General features: G+C 27.1%; 3 protein-coding genes across 3 annotated transcripts in view; all 3 read right to left on the reverse strand.

Moving 5' to 3' along the window:
* Positions 1-3,372: 3,372 nt before the first annotated feature.
* Positions 3,373-3,741, reverse strand: LOC131171126 (serpin-Z10-like). Its single transcript, XM_058130583.1, has one exon. The coding sequence runs from the start codon at positions 3,739-3,741 to the stop codon at positions 3,373-3,375; it is 369 nt and encodes a 122-aa protein (XP_057986566.1).
* Positions 3,742-13,943: 10,202 nt separating this feature from the next.
* LOC131171127 (B3 domain-containing protein At2g33720-like) lies at positions 13,944-14,765 on the reverse strand. Its single transcript, XM_058130584.1, has one exon. It carries the CDS (start codon positions 14,763-14,765, stop codon positions 13,944-13,946), a length of 822 nt encoding a protein of 273 aa, XP_057986567.1.
* Positions 14,766-18,491: 3,726 nt separating this feature from the next.
* The window catches only part of LOC110649521 (serpin-Z2B), a 40,431-nt gene continuing 38,855 nt past the window's right edge, over positions 18,492-20,067 (reverse strand). Inside the window, 3 exon segments of the mRNA XM_058130528.1 lie at positions 18,492-18,983; positions 18,985-19,269; positions 19,379-19,514. Coding sequence (XP_057986511.1) covers positions 18,492-18,983; positions 18,985-19,269; positions 19,379-19,514 — 913 coding nt within the window.

Raw genomic sequence — 20,067 nt, forward strand, 5'->3', positions numbered from 1 at the left:
TTATTATTATTATTATTATTATTATTATACGTTGCATATTATTTATACTCGTTATAAATATTTGAGATTTAATTTTTTTTATATGTAATTTTTTGTGACATAATAATTAAGTTATTGTAGAACACTACTACCATTCGGCTTATATGACATGATAATTAAGTTAAATATGTTTTATATATAAAAAACAGAAATAATGGTGGAAAATATATTAATTAAATAGATTAAAAAATATAAAATTAAATAATCTATGATGTTATATAAGTATAAATGATCTATGATGTTATACAAGTATAAATGATCAATAATTAAATTTATTTAGAAAACATAGACTTTTCTATATAATTAATTTTTATTACTCTATAAATTTTAATAATTTTAAAATAAATAAAACAATTTAACTATTCATAAATTTGCATAATAATAAATTAAATAATTTACTTTCAATAGCCTAATTAGGAATAAGAATCCAATTAAAAATCTTATCCCTATATTAAGCCCCATGATAATGTGAGAAAAAAAAAAAGCTTTCAAAAGGATTTATTTTAATTTGATTAGATATTCCTATTATGTTTTAAATAAATTGATTTTTATTAGCCAATTAACTTTAATTCTTTATTGTCATAATACTAATATTAGCATGTGCGTTGTATATCTTTTTTTTTTTTTATAAGTGATTTTTTTTTACTAAGACTAATATTTTTAATTATTTTTAATTTTTTTAGAATTTATTATTTAATTAAAAAATAATATTACTAAAATTAATATATAATACTTAAATTATACGTTTATTTTTTAAAAAAATATATCTTATTTTGATAATAATTATTATTGAATAAATTATTAAAATTTAGTTTAATTATAAAATATATAGAGTAAGGTAAAATTAAAATAATAATATAATATATGATTTATTTAATAATTAGTTATTCTTGTGAAAACAATTATTTATAATAATTCAAACTTATAATATTTATTAAATAGGAAATGTAAGAATATTGTTCAAAAACCATTTTAATTAGTGCATTTTATTTTAAAATCTTTTGATTAATATTTATCAGATAAAAAAATAAATAAAAGAAATTAAATTTCGCAAATTATTAAAGCATAAAATTGTAACATATAAAAAAAATAGATTAGTTATAACTTATAATATTTTTACAAAAATAAATTTAATTAAAGATATAAACTTATAAATTAACCGACATTTTTATTTATAAGATTAATTAAATTTATATTAAAATTAATATTTTAATTTAAATAATTATAAATATTTTGAAACACGTGCTTGAAATACTAATCATATAAAAATAACTATAACCGGTTGAAAATTGAGGATGGTTTTGCTTAGCGACTAATGATTAAATTTTTGTAATTAAGTTTATTAATGTCTCTAAAAAATTTTCTTTAATTAAATTTGAGAATAATAATTTTATTAGATTTAATATTTAAAATTCATTCAACCATTAAATAATATGAAAATAAATTAAATATTGAAACTAAAAATTTAATTTTTTATACAAAAATTTGTTTTTATTTTTCTAGAATCAAAATTTTCAATTATTACTTATTATACATTATTATTTTAAAACATTAATTACTTTAAATAAAATCTCAACACGCACACACATATATAAATTAATAAGTAAAAAATAAAAATATAATTAATCTATTATCTATCTATCTATATAATTTTAATACATGATAAAGTTTCTATTTATAAAATATTAATTATTCAAATTTAAATAAACAAAAATATGTAGTTTTAGTCCTAAAATATTAGAAATTACAATGCAGCGAATATAATTAAGCTCAGATTCTTAATAAGAAATTATAACTGAACTAAGATTTTAATGAGATAAAAAAATCCAAAAAATTCTAACTGTATGAGTTGTTTTAAAAAAGCCATAGGCTTACTTAAATAATTAGCAAATAAATAAGGGAAACTGTGAAAATATAGAAATATTCATTTTTATATTATTTATAATTTTGAAATTTTTAATACTACAAAAAATAATTTAGCAAACATATTTTAAAAAAAATTAGAAAAACATCCACTTTTGTTCACACACGCATAATTTACAAGAAAAATATATAAAAATATATTCTTGTAATAACTTTTAACAAAATATTAACTTGACATTAACATTAATTGAAAAAAAAAATTTCTGCATCACATAAATGGATACAGACATAATGTAACATTATAAAATCTCATAATATTAATTTAATAAAAATAAAAATTTAATCCGTTCATTATAACAATATATTAAATCACGTGCTATAATTTTTGAAATCACCTCTAAAAACTATTATATATAGGAAGAGAGAGAATTAAGAATATATTATTATAAATGTAAAGTAACAAAAGTACGAGTATATCAATTAAATAAGAAATTATAAATATGAAAAATTTAAATCATTAGGTGTATTTTAATAATTATTCTAATTTCTAATTTTACAAATAAATTTTATGTCAACATAAATTATTTTAAGGTAAATATTATCATTTATTATGAACTTTATTTTTTTATATTTTATATTTGATTTTCGCTTATAATCTATATAATTAATTTTTTAAAAGAATTAAAAATTGAAATGGTTATATTTAATAATGAGGTTGATATTTTTAAAAATTCTTTTGAAAGAAGGAAAACTTATACCATATATTTAAGGAAATTAATTATACTTATTTTAACATTCATGAAAAGTTTAAACTACAATATTTACTGTGGTAAAAAAAATATAGTATATTAATTTTTTAAGAAATATTAAGATACAACTTCAAGACTTTTGATAATGTAAACAATTATGTTAAATAAAATAAAATTATATATATATATATATTTTCTTTTGAAATTGTAAAATTAGATTATATTCTATGAATTTAATAATTTTTTATATAGATTTTTTCAATATAGTTATTCATATCAAATTATCATATAAAACTAAAGATGGGAGGAAAGAAGACATCATAATTGTTATAAAAAGTAATTATTGTTCTAATATTTTTATTTTGATTATTTAAATTCAATTATTACTTATTTTATTTTATTTATTTGATTTTATTACTATTTAAATTGAAGCAGTAATCTTTTATTTTAGAATCATATATAGAAAATTATATGAAAATAAATTAAATAACGAGTAACGAATATAAACAATGTGTGTGCATGGCAGCTTAAAAAAAAACTAGTAAATTAATAATTGAAAGAGAAACGCTTTTCAATATGTTACATATAATAGTTAAAATTTAGCACCCATATATTCAATCCTGCGTCCGCCCCTTAATTAAAGAGGATTCAATACACTCGATGAAAAGAACAACCTGAGACACCTCTTCTTTAATCATGAACATGAAAGGATGATCGAGATCTAAACTTGGTGGAGGAAACATAGGTAATGCGTGCCACAAGCACAACCAAAGACGATGTTGATCATTGCAATTGTGCCTTCCTCGTTTACTTCAATATAAGACTTGTGAATTGCATCCGAGACATAAAGCTCTGGACTATCAACAATCTCTGTAATCTCCCGGTTGTTCTCAAAAATCTTGGTCAATCCCAATTCTTTCATAATTTTCTTAGTATTTATCTCATAGGAGAACTTCAACTTGGGAATATACATTACAGAAAGTTCCACTTGCTGAAGATCCCAACGCTTATTTAACAATCTGGAATCAGAATTAAGCTGTTGTATTAATTCTTGTAAGCCATCTTTCTCATCAGGAAGAAAGATATACATGGAAAATTGCTTCTTGTTTTGGCCAGACTTCTATGGAAGCTTCAGGAGTTGGAAACCCTCAAATGATCCATAGAACTGAGGCTCACTAGTGTAGCTAATCATGAAGGGAACTTTAACAGTTCTTCCGCTAAGGAGGTGAAAGTCTTCATTCTCAGTGTTTGAGGCATCAAAAGGGTGAAGTCAAGTTCCTTTGAAAGAGAGTGCCTTTGCAAGTACAAGTACCGTACATTTGTTCAAGAAACCAAGTGGGACAAGTACCGTACTACAGCCGCCATTTTCATATCATGAGTGAGGTAATTCTGCTTGTACTTCTTTAACTGCCTTAAAGCATAAGTCACTATTTTACCATGCTGCATCAAGACACACCCCAACCTAACTCTAGATACATTACAGTACACTTACACCCTTCTCCACTCACCGACAAAGTCAACACAGGACTTATAGTTAAACAATCCTTAAGCTTTTAAAAGCTTTCCTTACATTCATTTCACTAAAAGAACGAGACATTCTTTTGAGTCAACCGTGTTAGAGGAGCTGTTATTCTGGAGATATTTTGCACAAAATGCCTATGTAACCTGCTAGGCTTAGAAAACTTCGCACCTCGGTGACTGTAGTAGGCCTAAGCCAATCAGTTACTGCATCAATTTTCTTAGAGTCCACCCAAATACCTTTCTTAGATACCACATGTCCTAAGAATGAGATGCTCTCCAGCCAGAACTCACACTTTGAAAATTTTGCATACAGCTGATGCTCCCTCAATGTCTGTAACACCATCCTTAGATGCCACACATGCTCTTCCTCGGTTCGAGAATACACCAAAATGTCATATGTGAATATAATAACAAAGCGATCCAGGAACGGCCTAAACACCCTGTTCATTAGGCCCATAAAGGCCATTAGTACATTAGTGAGTCCAAAAGACATCACTAGGAACTTACAATGATCATACCTAGTCTTGAACGCTGTCTTTGGCACATCCTCACTTCTGATCCTCAGTTGGCGATAACCTGACTGCGCGTCTATTTTTGAAAAGTACTTTGCTCCTTATAGTTGATTAAATAGATAATCAATTTGAGGAAGTGGATATTTGTTCTTAACAATCACTTTGTTCAACTGTCTATAATCAATATACAACCTTAAAGTTCCATCCTTCTTCCTCACAAACAGAATAGGTGCACCCCAAGGTGAAGTGCTTGGCTGGAGGAAACCCTTGTCCGGCAACTCTTATTGTTGCTCTTTTAGTTCCCTTAGCTTTGCTGGTGCCATCCTGTAAGGTGGCATAGAAATGAGATTTGTACCTGACATAATATCTATTCAGAACTCTTTCCCTATCCGGTGCCAATCTTGGAAGCTACTCAGGAAACACATTTACAATTCTTTGACAATAAGTACATTCTCCACATCAGTACCTTCAATAGATGTATCCCTCACTAGTGCCAAATACCCTTAACATCCATTCCTCAACATCTTTCTAGCGCTAATGCCTAACACTAAGTTGTATGGAGCTACACTCCTATCACCATCAAACCTAAACTCTCCCGCTCGAGGAATATAAAAATACACCTTTATTATTTCTTAATCTTAACTCTGTGATTGGTTTTCACTAGCACATCCACCATATATTATCTTACTATAGTACTAATTTACTACTCATTTTATGGAACACAGGCCATTCACCATGGATGATTCTTCCTGTTCCTCCTTCCTAACATGACCATCAAAATATTATCGTCTCCTACTATTCTTTGTAAGGAATTCCCCTTCATGGTTAGATAGGTATTCTTGAATCTATAAGTTCCACCTTAACTGTCATAGCAGTGAAAAATGTGTGTTGTACGACAATCCCAGACAAGATACTTTATGTATTCATTCTTCTTGATATAGCCACATCTATTGTCTACAGCTTTTCAAACTTCAGCCTCGAATCTACTCATTAGCAACAGTTTCATCCATTGAATCTCATCCATAGATAACACTCCCTCTAGCTTATAGTTTAGAAGGGCTACAAGCCCTGGTAACTAACTTGATCTAACTCTTGTCATTACCCTAATCATCCATCCATCCTTGACATTAGGTATGCACTTTCGGTCATTCATATATCACGAGATTGTGTATGAACTAATGCCTACTAAACTCTTAAATAACTTGGTCACCTCGACCCAATCTTCGTTCCTTACATAACTCTCTAGAGCCAAAAGCACGAGTTAAACTTGAAGAGAAGAAGAAATATCCTCCTATACACAACTACATATGATTTCGCATAATAATGTTTAACCCATGTCTCTTGGTTTTCTTTTTCTTCAAATTTCATCATCTTCTTACAAAAGATATGCTCTACCTATAAGATATCAGCCTCACCAACCCTCTGTTGTACCACTGTTCAATCTTGATATAATATCTTTATCTTGTCCCTTGCCTTCTATTGTATTTTGAAAGATACCTCTTATTAATAGATTCTTCTAGAACTAACTTCAATCATACCTACTGTCATTCGTATTATGCCCTTGACTTTTATTGTATTCTAAAAGACATCTCTCACTAACAGACTCTTCCAGTACTAACTCCACCCTTACCTATAACCATTATTTTGATCCTTAAACTTCCTAGTGACTCATAACCATCTATACCCGTCGCTTCCCGTTCTACCCCTACTATTGTTCTGTCACTATTGCTTTACTGCAAAGTGACCCTGTTGATCACACTAAAGACATTCGCCTAACATTAATAACAAATCTTTAACTACCTTCTCATTATCTCAATAGTCTAACCTAAAGCATATGTGTCATTATCCCTTATTCTTTCCTTATCAAGTATAATTGAATCTATTAGGTTGACTTTTATTCAACTTACTATCTACTGACTTTGCTTCTCTGTCTAATAGGATAGTTCAAGCTACCATTACACACCCTATAGCTACTACCTACTTTGGTTACATACTTAACTTTCCTCATACTGTCAACAATCTTAAGGGTTCCTATCCCATTGCCCCTAATTCTACCTTGGAGATAAAAAAACAGACAAAATTTAATCCAAATCCTGTAAGTTTGAGCTCTAGGTTTAACACTGCATTAATTATGACCTGCTTTGAGTTTGACACTTCTAGGTTCTATACCTTAAAAAACATTATCCCTAATGTCGTCCATTTCTAAACTGTCTATCCTTACCTTTCCGTTTATCTCGTTTACTTCCCTAGACCACATTTGCCTCCTCTATCTTAGCTCCATTCTTCTCATTCTTATTCTAATATGGGCTTTTCAGTTCATTCTTTAGTCAACTCCTTTTATCTTACTCGAATCTAAACTTTGACTATTTTATTTTTTTAGCTCTACTCTCTTTCTTGACTTGACTGTCCTGTCAGAAACTTATACCTTTTTCATTGTTTCTATCGCGTGATTTACACCTCGATGTTACTCAGATTTGGTCCTCTAATCATTTTAGCTAATACTTCTACTGGCATTAAGGTTATCTCTTCTGCTACATTTGAACCATCTATTTAATCTTCTCCTTTTACACCACTTATATATATATATATATATATATATATATATATATATATATATATATATATATATATATATATATATACATATTTTATGATTTATTGATGCTAACTTCTGTCCTTTTTTTTCCTTTATTTGAAGTATACTTTTGTTTTGAGCAATAAAAAGTTAAGGTTGAACTCAGGGAATAACAGTCATACATTCCTTGCTTGATCTCTGGTCCTAACCCTTTAGACTACATAATACCCCCTGCTACCCCAAGGAGGGGATCTATAGCAATTCTAATTTCCAATATCCATTTAATTAGCCAAAACTTAAAATATTGGGCATCCAAACCTGTCATTCGATTCAAAGGCTTACGTATATCTTAATCTTATCACTTATGATTCCAACAATGGAACTTGTACCCACTCTAGAACACTTGAGCTAACAACTCTCTACCTCACTCTATAGTCCCATTTGGGACACTAATTCTATAGGTCACCATTACTAGTAGTAACCTTCTATCTTATATCACAACTGACTGCAAAAGGGGTATTGCATTTGCCACCTTGCCAAAACCATGCCAGGCTATCTGCTCTCTTATCATACTAAAAACTTCTTAAAATGTCACTTCACAGGCTATAAACATCATTAATAGCATCTTGTCTCGTTTTAGGAGCAAAGTCATATTTTGTACCTTGTTGCCATGCAAGGGAGATACTATTCTCACTACACTCTAGGCAAAACATCCATTGTGTTGCAATAACTGTCCAAAATCGCACACCGAAGACCAGATGGTCTCACTTTATAGGTGTCACCTTTACTTTGCAACTAATCCAAAACCTCTGGTCTGATAGCAACTCTTGATGTAACTTTAGCTCATGCTAGAGTAACCGAGTCATTGACTCTAGTTACCACCCAATTGTGACCTTTCGATATTCTAGCTTTAGACCCTTATCTAGGAGTTTCGAACTCCTCTGCAGATATAGAACTCTATTCTGGCATAATTGTACCAAATCCGTAAATACCCTTATTATGGAGCACCAGAGGGAAGCACGCAGCTCTGTACAATAATCCCATATCAGTACTGTATTTTGTAGCTTATAGCACAAATATCAAGAACACTGCATAGTTACTACAGTATATCCCAAAAGACTAATTTCCCAATCTTTTATCTCTCTTGGATTTACTGATACTATAACTTTGTCGGATTAGTCTATCCACTAGCGACTGCTAGCAGTGATATCCTTACTCCCATCGAGGGCCGCTATGCTGTCATAACTCATCTTTAAATACTAGTACCTTTACTAGATAGGCACATCATTAGCCCTATACTGATAAAAACACAGCATTCTTTAGAGTACGTATTCCCATGGCAGATCCTAACACGTCTGCTAACTCTATTTTACATCTCTATGTACTTCATGAAAATCAAGACACTAACTGAAGCACTCTTATATTACACAAGGTACAACGCAGAAGCTAGAAATAAGGAGTCACAAAAGAAGACGAAATAGGATCCTATACTCCACATGTGACCTCCTAACAAGAATCTTTTTAAATCCCTAAACATGCACTTCCCATGAATCTGGAGCCTAAGCTCTGATACCAATATTGTCATGACCTAAATTATAAGCCAGACCAGCACAAGGACTTGGATCAGCATCAGATCCCCAAAGCCCGTAGTAAGCCTAATTGTTCATTAGCCCAACATTGAAGCCCATATACAAGTCCATTGTCAAAAAATCAATTAGATAGAGTCTGGCCATAAACTAGACCATCCAATGGGGAGTTTTTAACTCACCCGACTGGTGATCACAATATACATATATATGGGGAGCTCAGCTCTCCCTCACAATCATCAACAGTTCAATATAAAATCAAATGGAAGTCCAACTCCCTCATCTATCATAGGTATTTATCCAATCAATTATACATATATATAGTTTATAAATTACCCCCACTTTAATAAATCTTCCAATCTAGCTAAATATTATGGTCCTATACAGGCGGGGCTCTAGAATTCAAATTTAACATTACAAAATAGGAAAATAATAGCAAGTAGACTAGCAAAGAAGAAGGCAGGTTAAACATAAGAAAAACTCTCCTGTAACCTAGAAAAAGTAAGGTGAACAGGAGTGAGCGTTCGACTCATAGAGTAAGAAATTGATTTTACATACAATTTCTATAACTATCTAATTCTAATGCATCCTTATAAATGAAATGCATTATATTCATGCAAGCCATATAGATCAGGTCAAATCACATAAAAAACAATATGGAGCACTCACACACCCGTGTCAAATTCATACTCACACACACACACACATATATATATATATGAGGAATTGATCCCCTTACACAGCTCTCTTAGTTTCAATCTCTGCCAGCGAGATCAACTCAAAGCCGTGCCAACCTCGACTTATCCATAATAAGGATCGTGTCCCAGCAAATCAAGCTCTAGCAGCGTCTACCCGTCCTACCTATATCTATATACACCACATACACACCAACTCACACACACAGCTCCAGATTGTCATAACACAACAACCAAGGCAATATCATCAAATATAAATGCAAAATAGGGTATGCCTAATATTTAACTGCATATATATATGTATAAGTGATGCATGAGCATGCCTGAAATATAATAATATTGAGATATGTAAATAAAATCAATATCTACTCATTGGTTAACCGGTGACTATTGTAGCGGTTGGATGGAGGAAGATGGCTAACCCTGATTTCCTATACAATTATGCCATATTTTCATTAGTACTAGCTCAAAATAGAACTTTAAAATTTATACTGAAAATCTGACAGAATTTTTCCTATACCGAGGATCTACCCAACCTGCAAAATGGCTCAAATAATACTTCTAAATCATACACCTCAATACATATCCTCTCAAAATCATATGGCCCTTTCTCGGCCCTCCAAAATAGGCAAAAATCATATAATTATACATAAAATAATTATTTAAAAATTTGGGGTGTTATAATTACATTTATAGTAATGATATCTATGATATACAAAAACTTGAAAATTTAAAAACTTACAAATAGATTTTACCTATTAGAGAAAAAAATATACAAAAATGTAGTGAAAAAAGAAAAAAATCATATTATAAATCAAAATTAATTAAACTTGAGTCTTATTATATGAAAATAGAGTATGTAAATGTAAAAATTATCTATTACTAATATTTTAAAAACAAATAGCTGCAAATTTGTAACAATTATTTTTCATTGAATAAGATTATAATTTTATATCTTTTGATATAAATATAAATTTTTATTTCAATAAATAGTTATTTTTAACAATTATTTTATAATTATATTAATTAAATAGTTACTTTTTAATAGTGATTTTATAATATAATATTATAAATTTGTAAATATTAACAAAAATTAAAAAAATAAATTAATATAAGTGAGAATCAGTGTTTAATATTGTTTATTGATTTTATTGTAATAACCTAAATAATTTTTAATGAATTAATAATACATATAGAATTAAAAATATAGAATTATAATAAGATTTTTAGTATAAGTATAATTACTATTAAAATAATATTAATATTTTAATTTATATTAATTATAGTAATACTTAAAAATTAAAATTATCTATAGATTTTGCAATAGATAAATTATTGCAAAAAATTATTAGCGATAAATTTGTATTAAATAGCTTCTCAATGTTAAAAGTATTTGGTGATGAATAACTTCTTGCTAAAAATTATAAACGATATATTTGTATAGAATAGCTTCTCACCAAAAATTATTAGCATTGAATTTATATAAAATCACTTGTCATTGCTAAAAGTAGTGGCGAAATTTGTTATTAATTTATATTATTCGCAACAAATTTATACAATTGACACCTTTGATACTTTTTAATGATATAAATAATATAAATCATAAAGGATATTATCCGCAATGCTAATGTTTCCTCCTTTCATATATTTATCAATACTAGCCTTTGAAACACGTGCAATAACACAGTTATTTTATTATTTAAATATTGAATATTAATATAATTATTTATATTGAAATGGTAATTTTAAGGTTAGTTTAATTCCATAAATAAAAATATATATTAATTTTGAAATTATTATATTTTGATTAGATTATATTTTTACAAAAATTTATATGTTATAATTAATTTAACTGTTAATATATAATATTAATTTAATTATTAACTTAAATGTAATAAAATGAAAATATAATAGAATAATAAGTTTTTAAAAAATATGACCAAGTAAAGATACTATTTAAAATTCAAAGTGAGAAATTAATTTTGCATGCAAATTGACTCATGGTATTAGGTTGGTTTAAATTCTATTCTTTTCTATTTTTTTTTTAAAAAAAAGTTTTTTGTTTGATTATATTTTAATATTTTTTTAATAATTTAAAACTGATGTTGATTTCTTTGCATAATGACATTGGATTAGCAAATTAGTTAACATAAAAGAATATTCTTTATAAAATTAGAAATTATAAGTAATTTTAAAATTACACCTAGTTTAGCGCATGAGCCCACTTTTATTTTCAATAAATTAGTACCATAAGATTTTATGATGTAACATATTATTCTTACATTCGTTCAAAAAATGTTGATATGTGGTAATTTCTTATGTCAATTAGTATTATTACCTAGTAGTAATTTCTTATTGCAATTAGTATTAATATCTGATCTGCATTCCTCTAATGGCGTAAAATCTCAAGATACTAATTTAATGAAAATGAAAATTTAATCTTTTAAATGATAACAAGATACTTTTTTTTTTTTATAATTGCTCTTATAAATTATTATTACAATATATATGAATCTTTTGTATAATTAAGAATATTTTATTTTTGATGTAAGTTAACAAAAATGGAATTATATCAAATAAAAGATTATAAATCCATGAGTAAATATGAGAAAAAGTGAGACTTATTAATATATCTAATTTAATTAACAGTTTTATCATGAATTTAATTTGGATTTGTTTTTTCTATATTCCCTCATTTATTTTCTTTAAGATTTTTGAGATTGATCAATCATAGGTGTGCCTCTTACGAAGACAATTATACGTGGATGTGATTAATAGGATCTTTCTATTATTGCCAATTTTCCAAAGGTTAAGATACTGATTTTCCAAGGCTATAGCTAAATATGAAATGAAACTAGGTGCTTGTAAACCCAAGATATTTATATAAGTTAAGATAAATTTTCATTTTCACGATTGCATGTACAATAGTTTTATTATAGTTATTAATTATGATGAGTTTCAATATAATCAAAGGTCAAAATCTATATGTTGTACATACGACAATTGTATTGAATAATTTTTCATTAGTTAGGGCTCTCATTATGAGTAACTATATTGGCATTATTGGTTGTAAAGTTGGTGCAGTCCGTTAATTATTATTATTGGAGATTTTTTTATAAGATTTGAAGATTTATTATATTAAAAAAAATTAAATATCTTCATATACCTATACTAGAAAGTCTGATGCAACCTTTATAGATATGCATATATTTCTCACAATCTAATTACTTCTACATCAAAGGTTCCTCCACCAGTGAGAACCACACCGTTAACTTTTTCAAACAAGAACTAATTATCCTCGAAATATTAACTTAAATCATCTGTTGCTTTTAGATATAAGAATTTTTGCAGGACCAGTAGAGATGGCAACAAGTTTAGTTTTTGTGGGTACCCGATTTGATCAAACCCTAACAAGACGGATTATTGATTTTGGGATGATAGGCTTGAAAGGTAACTAATACTTGTGATAAGTTCAAGTCAAATTCGAGTTTTACATGCTTCAAATATGCTTATACAAATATTTGATTAAATATAAAATATATATATTTTTTATAATAATATTTATAAAATTTTATATATTTTATTTTATTTAAAATAAAATTAAAATATTTTATGAAATTATTAAATTTTTAAAATATAAATTATTAACAAAAATAATTTTTATACAAATTTTTAGTTAAAAGTATATAAAATTAAATGGATTTGGATATTTTTTAGGTAATAATAATCGGGTTTGTGATGGGTGCAAATAGTTGAGAATAAATTTTAATTGGATTTAGGGTGAATTCAGGTTTTGAAAATATTAATCAGGTTCGAGTTTGAGTATGGTAATTTTCATAAATATCTTACCCATTGTCATCACTAAGAACCAGCATTGATTTTGCATGCCTCATCCGAGGCCTTTATACATGAAAGCCATATTATTTGAGTTTCATTATAGTAAAGCCTTGTCAATCATTGGAAAGTTAGTTTATGTTTTATTTAAGACATAGGTGAATTTCACCCATTTTATATATGAGTTTCACTTATTTTACATGTGGGTCTTATTATACATTATTATTGTATAATCTATAATGAATAGATCTAGATAATAATTTTTAATAAATAAATGTGTAGTGTAAAAAGAAATTAGCCCACCATTATGCAATGAGCCTTCTCATCTCCCTTAGTGCCATCTTTGGCGAGATCGAAAATTTTAATAGCAAAAGAATCAATAACTTGAGAAATCTTAATAGTCACAAAAATAGAACAAAAATAAAATTTTCTTAAACAAAGCTAACAAATAATGAGAAATAGTTTTAGATACATGTATGGATGTGAGATTCAAACTATACTATAATTGAAAAAAAAATTGTAAATAAATGAAAAATTATAAGAAGAATAATCTACTTCTGCTGCTGCTGCTAAGCTCTTTGAAGTACAGAAAAATTGAATCTTGAATTTGATGGATCCCAATAAATCCCAATAAGATCTCCTTCAACTAAATTCCTTCTCTTCACAAATTGAATCATCCAGCCTTTGATGAAAACATAACTCTTCGACGAATGCCAATGCTTCAAAACCATATGTTGTTCGGTATTAGTATCGCAATCCCATATAGGAACTGGAGCACCATCTTTTTCAATCTGTTCAACAGTTTCACTGCTCAATAATGGCAAAATATGATTTCTGACTGATAAAGATGCCACCAAAAGTCTGCACAGGTTACCAAGATCACTACCAGTGAGCTTCTTCTTAATATTCCATGGATCAGAAAGCATCTGTATTGTCGAAACATCATGCATCGGACTCGCTTTTCTCTCATCTTCAGGGCTGGATGTTATCTCTTCAATATTTTGAACCAATGATTTCGATTCTGAATCCGATGATTCTTTGGATACAACAGGTTCCTCTCTCGTTGCGGCAAAGGCAGTAAACCAAGATTCATCAAATAGTTTTAGCTCAGTTGAAACTTCATTTTCAAGTCGAGTTGAAACAACGATAGCATTGATCTCATTATCAGCAGAATAATTGATTTCTTTGATTCTTGGCTTGTTGATCTTGCTTGGAACCCCGCAAGAAAGGGTTAACTCAGTCGAAACTCCGCTATTCTTTTCACCTTCTGAGTCATGCTGGTACTTCCGCTTCTTTTCAGATGGCTCGGCCACAAGAAATTTATCTTTCTTTGCTTCCTGAGCTGTGGAAGCATAGAAAGAACCAAAGGGTTTCAAGTGCTGTATCTCCATTCTTGAAATTAGTCTAACTTGTTTCTAATGGAACGAGAGAGGTCAGGGATTAATGCACATATATATAGAATTGAAGGAAACTTTAACATTGAAGTAATAGGATTTAAGATCCTATTTGGAAACTGATTCCTATGCTTGGGGGAGGGGTGAAGTTTTGTGGTTTCCTTTCCGGAGCTGGACTTGAAAATTTGCTGTCATTATTGGTTAATTATAAATTAACAGGCTCTTGTTGGGCCAGTTTAGCCAGAACTTTTTCTGACAGTGACTTGGGCCTACCTTGATGCTCCAATAATGACAATAATTATAAAGAAGTAATAAGCTTATTTTCTTTAAAACAAAAGAATAGAATTGTTAAAACATATAAGACGATAAGCCAATTTCCATAAAATATGAGTTTGTCATTTTTTAACTTTTAAACATGTTTATCCATTCATAATCTAATTCTATTATTATTATTATTATTATTATTATTATTATTATTTATACTCGTTATAAATATTTGAGATTTAATTTTTTTTTATATGTAATTTTTTGTAACATAATAACTAAGTTATTGTAGAACACTACTACCATTCGGCTTATATGACATGATAATTAAGTTAAATATGTTTTATATATTAAAAACAGAAATAATGGTGGAAAATATATTAATTAAATAGATTAAAAAATATAAAATTAAATAATCTATGATGTTATATAAGTATAAATGATCTATGATGTTATACAAGTATAAAGGATCAATAATTAAATTTATTTAGAAAATATAGACTTTCTATGTAATTAATTTTTATTACTCTATAAATTTTAATAATTTTAAAATAAACAAAACAATTTAACTATTCATAAATTTGCATAATAATAAATTAAATAATTTACTTTCAATAGCCTAATTAGGAATAAGAATCCAATTAAAAATCTTATCCCTATATTAAGCCCCATGATAATGTGAGAAAAAAAAAAGCTTTCAAAAGGATTTATTTTAATTTTATTAGATATTCCTATTATGTTTTAAATAAATTAATTTTTATTAGCCAATTAACTTTAATTCTTTATTGTCATAATACTAATATTAGCATGTGGGTTGTATATCTTATTTTTTTTTATAAGTGATTTTTTTACTAAGAATAATATTTTTAATTATTTTTAATTTTTTTAGAATTTATTGTTTAATTAAAAAATAATATTACTAAAATTAATATATAATACTTAAATTATACTTTTATTTTTTAAAAAATATATCTTATTTTGATAATAATTATTATTGAATAAATTATTAAAATTTAGTTTAATTATAAAATATATAGAGTAAGGTAAAATTAAAATAATAATATAATATATGATTTATTTAATAATTAGTTATTCTTGTGAAAACAATTATTTATAATAATTCAAACTTATAATATTTATTAAATAGGAAATGTAAGAATATATGACCAATAAATCATTAAAAAATATTGTTCAAAAACCATTTTAATTAGTGCATTTTATTTTAAAATCTTTTGATTAATATTTATCAGATAAAAAAATAAATAAAAGAAATTAAATTCCGCAAATTATTAAAGCATATAATTGCAACATATAAAAAAAATAGATTAGTTATAACTTATAATATTTTTACAAAAATAAATTTAATTAAAGATATAAACTTATAAATTAACCGACATTTTTATTTATAAGATTAATTAAATTTATATTAAATACTAATATTTTAATTTAAATAAAATACTAATCATATAAAAATAACTATAACCGGTTGAAAATTGAGGATGGTTTTGCTTAGCGACTAATGATTAAATTTTCGTGATTCAGTTTATTAATGTCTCAAAAATTTTTCTTTAATTAAATTTGAGAATAATAATTTTATTAAATTTAATATTTAAAATTCATTCATCCATTAAATAATATGAAAATAAATTAAATATTGAAACTAAAAATTTAATTTTTTATACAAAAATTTGTTTTTATTTTTCTAGAATCAAAATTTTTAATTATTACTTATTATACATTATTATTTTAAAACATTAATTACTTTAAATAAAATCTCAACACACACATATATATATATAAATTAATAAGTAAAAAATAAAAATATAATTAATCTATTATCTATCTATCTATATAATTTTAATACATGATAAAGTTTCTATTTATAAAATATTAATTATTCAAATTTAAATAAACAAAAATATGTAGTTTTAGTCCTAAAATATTAAAAATTACAATGCAGCAAATATAATCAAGCTCAGATTCTTAATAAGAAATTATAACTGAACTAAGATTTTAATGAGATAAAAAAATCCAAAAAATTCTAACTGTATGAGTTGTTTTAAAAAAGCCATAAGCTTACTTAAATAATTAGCAAATAAATAAGGGAAGCTGTGAAAATATAGAAATATTCTTTATTTTTATATTATTTATAATTTTGAAATTTTTAATACTACAAAAAATAATTTAGCAAACATATTTTAAAAAAAAATTAGAAAAACATCCACTTTTGTTCACACACGCATAATTTATAAGAAAAATATATAAAAATATATTCTTGTAATAACTTTTAACAAAATATTAACTTGACATTAACATTAATTGAAAAAAAAAAATTTCAGCGTTACATAAATGGATACAGACATAATGTAACATTATAAAATCTCATAATATTAATTTGATAAAAATAAAAATTTAATCCCTTCATTATAACAATATACTAAATCACGTGCTATAGTTTTTGAAATCACCTCTAAAAACTATTATATATAGAAAGAGAGAGGATTAAGAATATATTATTATAAAAGTAAAGTATCAATCAAATAAGAAATTATAAATATGAAAAATTTAAATTATTGGGTGTATTTTAATAATTATTCTAATTTCTAATTTTACAAATAAATTTTATGTTAACATAAATTATTTTAAGGTAAATATTATCATTTATTATGAACCTTATTTTTTTATATTTTATATTTGATTTTCGATTATAATCTATATAATTAATTTTTTAAAAGAATTTAAAATTGGAATTGTTATATTTAATAATGTGGTTGATATTTTTAAAAATTCTTTTGAAAGAAGGAAAACTTATACCATATAGTTAAGGAAATTAATTATACTTATTTTAACATTCATGAAAAGTTTAAACTACAATATTTACTGTGGTAAAAAAAATATAGTATATTAATTTTTTAAGAAATATTAAGATACAACTTCAAGACTTTTGCTAATGTAAACAATTATGTTAAATAAAATAAAATTATATATATATTTTTTTTTCTTTTGAAATTGTAAAATTAGATTATATTATATGAATTTGATAATTTTTTATATAGATTTTTTCAATATAGTTATTCATATCAAATTAACATATAAAACTAAAGGTGGGAGGAAAGAAGACATCATAATTGTTATAAAAAGTAATTATTGTTCTAATATTTTTATTTTTATTATTTAAATTCAATTATTACTTATTTTTTTTTTATTTATTTGATTTTATTACTATTTAAATTCAAGCAGTAATCTTTTCTTTTATCTTAGAATCATATATAGAAAATTAACAGAAAATTATATGAAAATAAATTAAATAACAAGTATCGAATATAAACAATGTGTGTGCATGGCAACTTAAAAAAAAACTAGTAAATTAATAATTGAAAGAGAAACGCTTTTCAATATGTTACATATAATAGTTAAAATTTAGCGCCCATATATTCAATCCTGCGTCCGCCCCCTTAATTAAAGAGGATTCAATACAACTCCAGTGAAAAGAACAACCTGAGACACCTCTTCTTTAATCATGAACATGAAAGGATGATCAGCATCTAAACTTGGTGGAGGAAACATAGGTAATGCAGTGCCACAAGCACAACCAAAGACAGTGACTGCTGTTGCAATTGTACCTTCCTCGTTTACTTCAATATAAGACTTGTGAATTGCATCCGAGACATAAAGCTCTGGACTATCAACAATCTCTGTAATCTCCCGGTTGTTCTCAAAAATCTTGGTCAATCCCAATTCTTTCATAATTTTCTTAGTATTTATCTCATAGGAGAACTTCAACTTGGGAATATACATCACAGAAAGTTCCACTTGCTGAAGATCCCAACGCTTATTTAACAATCTGGAATCAGAATTAAGCCGTTGTATTAATTCTTGTAAGCCATCTTTCTCATCAGGAAGAAAGATATACATGGAAAATTGGTTCTTGTTTTGGCCAGACTTATATGGAAAGCTTCAGGAGTTGGAAACCCTCAAATGATCCATAGAACTGTGGCTCACTAGTGTAGCTAATCATGAAGGGAACTTTAACAGTTCTTCCGCTAAGGAGGTGAAAGTCTTCATTCTCAGTGTTTGAGGCATCAAAAGGGTGAAGTCAAGTTCCTTTGAAAGAGAGTGCATTTGCAAGTACAAGTACCGTGCATTTGTTCAAGAAACCAAGTGGGACAAGCCCACTGATGAGACCTTTAGATGCTTTTTTGGCCCACAAATTCACTTCATTTCTTACTTTCTCAGCCTTTAAAATGAAAGTAATGTTTCATCAGAAAATCATTCAAAGAAGTATTTAAAAGATAATTTTAATTTTGATCTCATCAAGTAATATAACTGAGAGAGGATCAGGTCACCTGATTCAGAAAGTCTACGTTTTCGGCTTTGGCCTTGTAAATATCTCCAGCTACCTGTTTGAAAGAAGGCTTTAAAGGCTGCCGTTGATCCACCCAAATTCCATTAACAAAAGATATGATCGGCCCTCCTTTGCTCCTCCTGGAAGATGCTTCTTCTCTGGTTGTTGGGAAGACTGGGAATAATTGAGATCACTGGTGTTTTCAGATTCAAGAAATTCCTTACTGGCTGTTACAAGAGCCATCATTTGCGAAGATTGAACATTTAGATCGCCAATGCTTTCGGATTCAAAAAAGCTCAGCACTGTTCCAAAGTACGTCCCGTGGAGCCCTAAGCCATCAAATTCAACATAGCATGCAGAGAGAGTGAGACAATACCAAATTATTTTTGCAGCCATTCTTGATTTCCTTGAGAATCACATGCCAAGCCAATCGCATCCCAAACTCCATCCTATTGCACTTCTCCATAGGAGTTGGGGTCAATCTCCATATATAGGACTTGGATCGCTTCCCACTAGAATTATGTCAACGGTCAAATTTCATAGTTAGCGTTCAGCACCATAGGAAATATATAATACATAGAGAAACAACAAGAAGAGCTTAAAAATTAAAGGAAATAGTCTTTTTCTATCATTCTATCTATTTTTCTCTGTTGGGTTTTTATCCAACGCATTAGTCTTAATACACAATTG

Source organism: Hevea brasiliensis, chromosome 12 (assembly GCF_030052815.1).
Source record: "Hevea brasiliensis isolate MT/VB/25A 57/8 chromosome 12, ASM3005281v1, whole genome shotgun sequence".
In the NCBI taxonomy this organism is placed as follows: domain Eukaryota; kingdom Viridiplantae; phylum Streptophyta; class Magnoliopsida; order Malpighiales; family Euphorbiaceae; genus Hevea; species Hevea brasiliensis.

Excerpts from the sequence above, each read along its gene's own strand:
- LOC131171126 (XM_058130583.1), bottom strand. The coding sequence starts at position 3,741 with ATGTATATCTTTCTTCCTGATGAGAAAGATGGCTTACAAGAATTAATA.
- LOC131171127 (XM_058130584.1), bottom strand. The coding sequence starts at position 14,765 with ATGGAGATACAGCACTTGAAACCCTTTGGTTCTTTCTATGCTTCCACA.